Source organism: Panthera tigris, chromosome D4 (assembly GCF_018350195.1).
Source record: "Panthera tigris isolate Pti1 chromosome D4, P.tigris_Pti1_mat1.1, whole genome shotgun sequence".
Lineage (NCBI taxonomy): Eukaryota > Metazoa > Chordata > Mammalia > Carnivora > Felidae > Panthera > Panthera tigris.
In genome coordinates this window covers 2,026,348-2,035,989 of record NC_056672.1, presented here as the reverse complement: position 1 = coordinate 2,035,989, position 9,642 = coordinate 2,026,348, and the positions used below count along the sequence as shown (strand labels likewise).

Genomic DNA, 9,642 nt, shown 5'->3' with positions numbered 1-9,642 from the left:
CCTCATACCAGGAGGCCAGAGCCCCAGAGCCTGTCCCCTGAGGCCAGGCCTTCTGCCCTCCCTCAGGCCCACACGGGGAGCCTTGGAGGAGCCAAGGAGGATGTAGCCTCCCCCCAAACCCCCCCCTCCCCGCCCCAGCTCAGCCCCATGGCTGGACGCCGCAGGGAGGCAGAGGGCAGCTCCCGGAGAAGACAGGGCTGACTGCAGACTGCACTCTGGAAGATGGTTGTGGTGCAGAGGGCGCCCATCCCTGGATGTTCAGGGACGCACATGGTGACCGCAAGCCCCTGGAGGCCCCTCCCAGACCCCTTCCCTCCGGCCAGGGCATCTCCATGCAGCGGCCCAGACGCATTTCCCAGCAAAACCATCTTTATTCCCACGTACACGCAGCGCCCCTGGGGGCTGCTGCCACCCCGCCCGCAGTCGTGCCCTCCCCCTCTCCCCCCAGCCAGGATCAGCACTGAAGGGTGGGCCCAGGGCTCCCTAGGGGCTGCAGTGCTGCTTTTTCCTCCTCCCTGGGACAAAGGAGCCACACCTTCTCTTTGGAGGCAGAGAGGGCCCAAGCAGCCCCACGGCCAAGGCCCGCACCGAGCCCCTGAGGCTGGCCCCTGCGAGGGGCGTCTTGCCGGCAGCGGCCAGACCCGCACACAGAGCCCGCTTTCTGGACTTGGCAGCTGGGGGAGCGGCTGGGCCGCGGCCTATTCTCTGAGCAGCGGGGGCCTGGGGAGCTCCCCGCGGCCCGCGCCCTCCAGGGCTGGGGAGGCCCGGGGCCGGAGCAGGACTCTGGGAGAGCCCCCAGGGCAGCAGGCTGTGCCGAGAGGCCAGGAGGAAGGCCAGGCTGGGCAGCTCCTCCTCGTCCTCACTGGACCCATCTGCTGGCCCGCCAGGCTCCCTAGCAGGGGGGGCCTCTCTGAACACGGGGGCATCCCTGGGGTCCGGCCGAGGAGGGGTGCGCCCTGGCCCCTGGGGAGGAGAGGAGAGCCCGCCAGCCCGGAGGGCAGGCAGCTCCTGTTGTCCTGGAGACGCGGCAAAGGATCTGGGTCTGCACGGGTGCGCGTGTGCCCGGCTGTGCCTCCGGAGGTCCTGGCACTCGCTCTCTGCTGGGCAGGCCTCACGGCTGACCCCTGGCCGGGCCCTGGGCTCACCCTCGGGCCCGGAGCCCAGTGTCGCTGCACAGTGACTCGGGGTTGTGGGCACACCGTCCTCCACCGCCAAGGCCACCAGTCTCTTCTCTACCAGCTGGGAGGAGGGAGGTGACGGTGACTGGCCAGCACGGGAGCGTGAGAGGGGAGGTGGGACGGTGGCACGGGGGGCGGAGGGGGGGGTGGGAGGAGGGGACGGGTGGCCCGTGAGGCCCTGGCTCTCCTGATATCCCCCTGAGTCCCTCCCTCCCTCCCCAGGCTCCCCATCCTGTAGAGGCCATTCTCTGCTCAGTACCTGCCCTGGAGCTCGCCTCCCCAGTGCCATGCCTCCTAGGCAGGGGAGCGGGGGACCGCGTCACATGTGCCTGTGTACTGAGTGCCCCCCTTCCCCTGGCTCACCTGGGTCCCCTCCCTCCCCTGGCTCAGGTCCTCTCCTGCGTCTCTCTTTGCCCTGCTCACCTCTGCAAGGGAGAGTCCTTCCTCCTGCTCCAATTGCTCAGCGAGGGCCAAAAGATCCAGCTGTGGTTCTGAAGAAAGCAGTTCTGCCAGGAATCGCGGGTGAAGGACTGCCTCCACCTGGGACAGAAGGAACAGGCTGTGGGCACCTTGGCAGGGGGCACCTGTGAGCCAAGGAGGACCCGGAGGGAAAGTGGGAACGTGAAGCCCCACCCCGCCTTCCGCACAAGGCAGGATGTTTGAACCATCAGGGTCACTGGCTGCACGCACACGCAGACAGGCGCACACGCACACACACACATGCACACACAGGCACACATGCAGACAACACAATTTCACACACGCATACACAGAGAGAAAGCCTATACATACATACATACACACATAAAAAAGACACACAAACGCATATGCACACACACCCCCAACACATATGTGCCCACACAGAGACACAGAAGCATTCAAATGGTAGACACCAACATATCCTCACAAACATATGCATGCACACACAGACATGCACGTACACATACACAGGCCACACACAGACACCCACACAGGCTCACCCACACCTGCACATGTGCACACACACACAAGTACACACACATTCATGTACACAAGTACCCACAGAGGCACACTACACATAGGCACAAACACGTGCATGGACGCACACACACACACAAGTACACACAGGTGCACCCTACACGCAGGCACACTTACATGCACGTAAGCACATTCACACAAGTACACAGACATACAAACCCTTGCATGTACGTCCATGCACCCAAGTACACACCTGCACACACACACAGGCACACACACATGCATGTAAGCACGTTCACTCAAGTACACACACATACAAACACTTGCATGTATGTACACGCACTCAAGTACACACACGTGCACACACATACATGGACGCACAAACACACAAGTATACACATATGCATACACACAAGTACCCGCAAGCACACTACACGCAGGCACACACATGCACGTAAGCACATTCATACAAGTACACATACAAACAAACCCTTGCATGTACGTACATGCACACAAGTACACACACGCACACTACACGCAGGCACACACATGTGCACGTAAGCACATTCACACAAGTACACGCACATGCACACACACACATGTAGGCACATGCACACAAGAGCACACACACATGCACCCTATACGCAGGCACACACACACGCACGTAAGCACGTTCACACAAGTACACACACAAACACTTGCACGTATGTACATGCATTCAAGTACACGACCATGCACACACATAAATGGACGCATATGCACACAAGTATACACACATGCATGCATACAAGTACCCACACGCACATGCACATAAGCACATTCACTCAAATACACACACATACAAACCCTTGCATGTACGGACATGCACGCAAGTACACACACGCACACTACATGCAGGCACACACACACACACGTAAGCACGTTCACACAAGTACACAAACACTTGCATGTGTGTACATGCACTCAAGTACATGCCCATGCACACACATAAATGGACGCATATGTACACAAGTATACACACATGCATGCACACAAGTACCCACACGCACATGCACATAAGCACATTCACTCAAATACACACACATACAAACCCTTGCATGTACGTACATGCACGCAAGTACACACACGTGCACACACACGTGCCTGCACACACACAGCTCAGGAACGAGGAACAGAGCTTGATCCCAAAGGCCTAGGCACAGCCCCACTCCGGGTGTCGGAGTGGCAATGCCTGGGATCTTCCAGACGCCAGGCTGTGGGCCAGCCCACCTTGGTGATGAAGTCTTCCTGGGAACACAGCTTGTCAATGTAGCTGAGAAGACCCGGGTCCAGGTAGATGGCGTCCTCGTCCTGCTGTGGCTCCTCTCCGTCCTGTCCCCATTCACCCGCTAGCGCCCCCGGGGCTGAGCAGGCAGGCCCCAGCAGCCCCTCCATGATGTCCACGTACTCTCTCACAGCCTCAGGGGGGATCTCCTTGGGTGCCTTGGGCTGCGGGGGTCTGTGTGGCTGCGGGCAGGGTGGCCGGGCCCTGGAGCCGGCCTTCCTGGGAATGCAGGCTGAGGCAGAGCGGGAACGAGGGAGGAGGTGAGAGGGGCTCCAGCTTGCTTGTGGAGAGGGCAGGGTTTGGGGGACACTGATGTCGGTGGAGGGCTGGGTCAGGGCCACCTGAAGCCACAGGCACCCTGGGACGGGGGAGCCGAGGGGAGGATCATCTAATAGCGTCTCCTGTGAGCAACAGAGGACCCACCGATTCTCCAAGGGTCTCCCCCCGCAGCCCGCTTTCCAGGCAGAGTTTCGTTGGGTCCCTTGACAGGGAGGTGGGAGAGTAGTCACCAACTTGGCCAGGTCAATATCTCACGGTGACAAAGGGCAGCTACGACCCCAGGCTCTCTGCGGCTGGTTTGGTTGAAAGACCAAGGCCCACGTGAAGCAGGAGACAGGACGTGGGGACGGCGACCTTCCCTAGGCCCCACTGCCTTTGGCCGCCAGCTCCCTTGGGAATGTGGGTGCTGTACCTGGCTGCCGGCCCCCCTCCAGGGCTGGGGACCCCTGGGTTCCAGGCTTGGGTGGGGCTGGAACAGATGGGCCCTGGGCCACCTTCACCCACTGCAGCTTCTGAATCTGTATCTCCTCCTCTGCCTCAAACTCCATGAACCTGGGGGTAAGGAGACCCAGGCCACACTGAGGAGGGGCCCTGCCGTGGAGCCCAGCAAAGGCGGAGGCCGTGGGGGGACCGGAAGAGGCAGTGCCCGGCAGCGGCAGCCATGGTCCTGGCCCCCCAGGAGACAGCAGGCTGGCCGATCCAGCCCGGCCCAGACACAGCGGGGGTCCCACCTCCCCGGGGTCGCAGGTTCAGCCCCCATCCTGAGACCTTCACATGGAGGCAGGGGTGGGTGTCGATCAGGTTGGGGTTGAAGCCTGGGCAGGTAGGTGAGGAGGACCCTGTGCTCAGCCCGGCCTCACGCCCACCGGCCTGGGGCTGGGACCCTGACTCACTTTCCTGCCATCTCGTAGTAGATGACCCGGTCAAAGTTGCTTCTGCACTGCCACTCCTGCACGGCCCGCCACACTCCCTCCTCCAGCGTCATGGTGGGCTTCAGGCGGGCCAGGGACCGAAGCACCGGGCTGCAAGCCCTCGGGGTCAGGCGGTGGCTGTGGCCTGGTGGCCCCCACCCTGCCCCACTCCCGCCCTGTGCAGCACGTGTCCCCCGCCCACTGTGACTCAGTGCTGGCAGGTGACAGGCGGTGTCTGGCCGTGCAAACCAGCCCCCTCCAGGCGACCACTGTCACTGCCTCACACTGGGCAGCCCTGGGCACTGGGCTCCAGACTGACCACCCCCCGCACTTGGATCAGGGAGCTCTTTGCCCCCGGACCCTGCGTTCCATAATGACGATACTGAGCGTGCCGTGCCAGGCAGTGATCCGGTCCCCCGGTCCCCTGCGCGAAGTGCCGTCACCCCGTGTCCGGGGGGGGGACCCCAGAGGACCCGCGCCGCACTGCCTTCCCAGAGCGGCACTGGCTCACACCCTCCTCTCCTCACCCTGAGGCCCCCGCCCTGGGCACACCCCAGGGTCCTGGCTGAGGGCAGCGGGGGGCAGAAGGCGCTCACATGAGAAAGCAGGAGAGGGCTTCGGCGTCGGGGCTCTGCGGGAGGTGCCTGCGGGCCAGGACCTTGAAGCACTGCCAGCGCCTGAAGTTCTCGTACACACTCTTGGGGCTACAGGAGTCCACGGGCGAGGCCTTGGCGGGGCCGCTGGCCAGGCTGCCCTCCCTGGCAGCTGCGGGGGGCTGCGGCCCTGCGGTCACCGGGGGCACCATGGGGGCCAGCCGGACAGCCATGGGGGGAGCCTGAGGCCGAAGGCCTGGGGTGGAGCCTCCCTTGCCGGCCCAGGTGCCCCCGATGGCTGGGGCGGACACGCTGCTCTCCGCTGCCGACGTTGCCAGGAACAGGGGTGTGGGACACGCAGCACCCCCACAGAGGGCCCCGGGAGGACTCCAGCGAACGGGGGCCTGGGTGAGGACGACGGTCTGAGTCTGGGGGGCATCTGCGGGCCCCCACTCTGACCTGACCTGGACGATGGCGTTACAGGCCCGGGTCCCACCTGGGCCATGGACGGCATCTCCTGCCACCAGCGGTGTCCTGCAGAAAGTGGGCAGCACCACGGGGCTGCCAGGCGTGAATGGCGGGGTCACGTGGGGCGGCGAGCGCTGCCCCCGGGGTGACCAGTGCGAGGCGCCAGCAGCAGGTGGGGGAAACGGCTCTGCCGTCAAAGAAGACACGGAGGCCTCCGGGTCCATGGCCACATGCGGTCCCAGCACTGGAGATGCTGTGGACAGAAGGGAAGGGCCGGATCGAGTCGGAGAATCGCAGCCAGGACGCAGGATCCTGGGCCCCTTTGCTCACTAGGGAGGGGGATGGGGAATCGCGACACGGGAGGGACACTTACAGGAAAAGGTGCGGTTTGCAAGTGTCCTGGAGTGACTTCCATGCTCTGGCCTCCAGACGACATTTACTGTCCCCACCCTTCTCAACAAGACAGCCTGCCTGCCTGGAAGAGGCAGCCTTGGCCAGCACTGACTCTGGGAACCTCCCCAGGACCCCAGACACCACCCTCCATCCTCACGGGCTGTCCTCCTGGACGAGGGGCTGGGTGGACATCTGCCCTGTGGGAAATGCCCTCGGCCGGCTCCCAGGCAGCTTGGGTTCTGCTCCCAGGTACGTCTGAGTCACCCGAAGGGCCTTTGTGAACGGGCAGCGTCTAAACCATTTGGGCCCCTCTCCTGCTCAGACCCCCAAAACCTGACGCTCAGTATAACTCCCTCCCTTTCTTCCCGTCCTAACATAAGAAAACAAACGCTTGTAATATCTTTCTCCCTATAAACGCGGCCTCCAAGCCCCCACGTAACCCCGTCTTAGGAAACCCCACAGCCCACACGCATCACGGGCCAGGTTCTGCCGCCGCTCAGCAGCTCGGATCCTGGGAGAGTGTGAGGCGGGCGTCATGTTCCCTGGTTCCTGTCACTCGCAGCCACGGTGGCTACAGAAGATTAGCAAAGGGCAATGCAGAGGGGGCGGCGGGGCTGTTGGGGTGGGGGGACTCTGGAGCTGGGTCACGTGGGACTGGTTGTGGGAATGCAGGCTTCTGTGGTCTTCCCCTTCCAGCTCCAACAGTGAAAGTGAAGACACACGAGGAGCCCAGCATGAGCCCAGTGCCAGAAGGAAAAGGGGCTGGATCCTGTGCCTGTTCATGAAGAACCCATGCAGGTCCTCGTTCGGGAGGACAAGGGACACACCTGCACATCTAACTGATCAACAGGTGTCCCACGACATGTGATACAACCAGAGAAGATGGTCCTCCCGTCCAGGCTCCCCTCCTACCCCCTGTAAGGAGGACTCAGCTTTCACAGATGCTGCTTGGGACACCCAACCACGCTACACTCTGTTCCCCATCCACGGCACAGGGACGAGGAATACAAGCAGACTCTTCACCTCAAAGGTGGCTCCCAGGGCTGAGGGTTGGCCAGGAAACACTGGACAAGATGAAGCAGGTGGAAGGACTGCACGTCCTCAAGAGGAAGAGGGACCCAGAACAGCTGAGGAACCCAAGGCCTGCCTTGGTTGAGGCCCCCGGATGCCCTGTCCCTGCTGAATCTACGAAAAGGGTCACCTGGGCTGGGGAGAAGTCAGCTCTGGGCTGGAAGGAGTGGAAGTCCTGGGCCGGGGGTGTTAGAGGAACTTCCAGCCCCGCTCCCGGGGAGGACACTGGCCATAAGACCGCCCCACTGAACCACGTCCTGGCTCAGACCATCTCCCCCCACATCCCGATCAGGCACTATGGAGACCCAGAATCTGCAGTCAAGTCCCTTGGAGGGTATGGTGGGGGAGGTCCAGGTGTCTGAGGAACACCACACCCGGCTGTCCTTTCCCTGGGACCCTGCCTGTGCCACCACCACGACACGATGCCACCTCTCCTACAGACTGTCAAAGTGGTGTGTGACTCAGAGACACGCAGTGTGCCTGCCTCCATCCGTTCTCCACACCCAGGGCGTTTCCCCTACGAGGTCTCGACCCGGCCTCCTCCCCAGGGTCCTTGCAGGTTTCCACGGGCTCCCAGCCTCCCAGATGAGCTGTCCTTGGCCCCCACCCTCTTTCCCTACTCAACCCCCACCCCCGCCCCCATGTGCCCCTGTCCAAGCGTCACATTTGAATCCCACGGATTTGAGGGATGGCAGGCACGCAGACACACCTGCCCAACCCACAGGCTTACCTCCTTCTGAAGCCATCCCCGCAGGCTCGGGCAGGGACCACTGCTACCCTGCAGCCACCACAGTGAGAAACGTCGAGTTCAGGTCCCAGACAGCGACCTGCTCCAGCAGATGCTCAAGATCCAATTAAGGAGGGAAAAGTTTGAATGTAAACAGGGACAGAATGTAGGGCTCCTGACATTCTGCAGCGGGGGAGGGGCCGAGGGCCAGGGCCCTGGGTGGGGGTGGGGAGACATTCCCTGAGGGCTCTGGCAGGTAGGCAAGGACCACAAGTCCCTCTCAAATGACACAGGGGCAACACAATTGCTGTGTGCCTTTTGAGGCAATTTATACAAGTTGCTCAGATTCCGAGCACCGAGGTGTTACTCGGTGGTCCTTTGCTTCCGTTTTCATCCATCGGCCGAGTTTGCGTCCCTCAACGCACTCTGCTTCCCACCTGGCTCTTGACTCACTTCAACCGAGGCCGGACTTTCTGAACAAGATTCAGAACATGTATTCTGATGAACACATGGGTCCTGAAGGCCACATGGAACGGAGCTTCCAAATTAGCATGGTCTCAGCAGATCCTGCGTGCGTGCTTGCACATGGGTCCTTCTGTCCTCGCCGCCCTCCGGCGCTGGAAGCTGCTCAGCCTCAAGCAGGACGAGCCTTACTAATGCTCTCCTCTGCTGGAAAGCCCCAGCCTATCAGACAAAGGTCGTGCAGCCTACACATGCAGGACCAGAAATCACTACTTTTTGTTTCCCAGCATCCTGTGCTGTCATTCAACATTGACTGTTAACATTTCTCCTTCTTTTAGTGGAATATCTCAAAGAATCAATAGCTTTGTGTGGTTCAATGTCAAAGGACATAAAGGAATATGCAGTGATGACTCTTCCTCCCACCTCTTACTCCTGGGCACCAAGCCCCTTTCTCGCAGGAAACCAGTGTTATCTGTGACGTTCAAAGCTTCAGAGAGACGGATTACGCAACTAAGAGTACATGTCAGCTATTTTCATTTTCAAAAAATGCTTGTATTTTTTTCTGTGGCTAAAAGTTGACACATATTCCAAAATATGTGTGAGTGTGCCCAGTGATTGACTTTATGCTGATACTGTGGCTCCTGTCCTTATTTCTGGAGACTGGATTCTGGGAACATGTAGTTCAACAGTCCTTTACATTTCAAGGACCCTGTAGAATAGGGTGGCTGGATTTAGCATATGAAATAATGGATGCTCAGGTGAGTTAGAATTTCAGATAATAGGGATCAGCTTTTAGAATAATTGTGTCCCATGCAATATTTTGGATTTAACTTTTAATGGAAATTTGTTCCCAGTTGATTTGAATTTTGCATTTAGCTGGGGTTCTGTACTTTATGTGGCATCTCTACCCAAACAGTGTAATATATTCAGCTAATATTAGTCACCCTGTGAGAAAGAGAACTTGGATTAGGAGACTCAAGAGTGCTACTTTGAAAAAAAAAAAAAAGAGTGCTACCTTGGCTCACCCACAAAATCATTTGCCTGCGCACGCACGTGCACACACACACACACACACACACACACACAGTGTCTATAGGCTCTTTGGGTGATATGGAATTTGGAGGCGCCAAATATACAGAATTGAGTATCTGGAATTAATGGGACTAAGGACAGAAGTAAGGGTTAGGAAACCTTCCCCTCCCTAACATCCTACAGTCCTGGTTTTCCTAGGGGTTAAAATCAATCCCCATGAAATGGATGTGCACCTGTAATCTATCCC

At 59.6% G+C, this 9,642-nt stretch overlaps 1 protein-coding gene across 1 annotated transcript; it reads right to left on the bottom strand.

Moving 5' to 3' along the window:
• Positions 1-381: 381 nt before the first annotated feature.
• On the bottom strand, positions 382-9,393 carry LOC102961373 (NUT family member 2G-like). The gene is made up of 7 exons (XM_042964906.1): positions 7,905-9,393; positions 5,246-5,963; positions 4,632-4,760; positions 4,151-4,290; positions 3,405-3,691; positions 1,602-1,718; positions 382-1,239 (listed from the first exon to the last, which is right to left on the bottom strand). The coding sequence occupies exons 1-7, from the start codon at positions 7,918-7,920 to the stop codon at positions 484-486; spliced, it is 2,163 nt and encodes a 720-aa protein (XP_042820840.1). The 5' UTR covers positions 7,921-9,393; the 3' UTR covers positions 382-483.
• Between the last annotated feature and the right edge of the window lie 249 nt (positions 9,394-9,642).

Coding starts and splice junctions, on each gene's coding strand:
- LOC102961373 (XM_042964906.1), bottom strand. Junction 3,692..4,150: donor GGAGGGGGGCCGGCAGCCAG/GTACAGCACCCA, acceptor GCTCTGCCTCAG/CCTGCATTCCCAGGAAGGCC. Junction 1,719..3,404: donor AGGAAGACTTCATCACCAAG/GTGGGCTGGCCC, acceptor CTTCTGTCCCAG/GTGGAGGCAGTCCTTCACCC.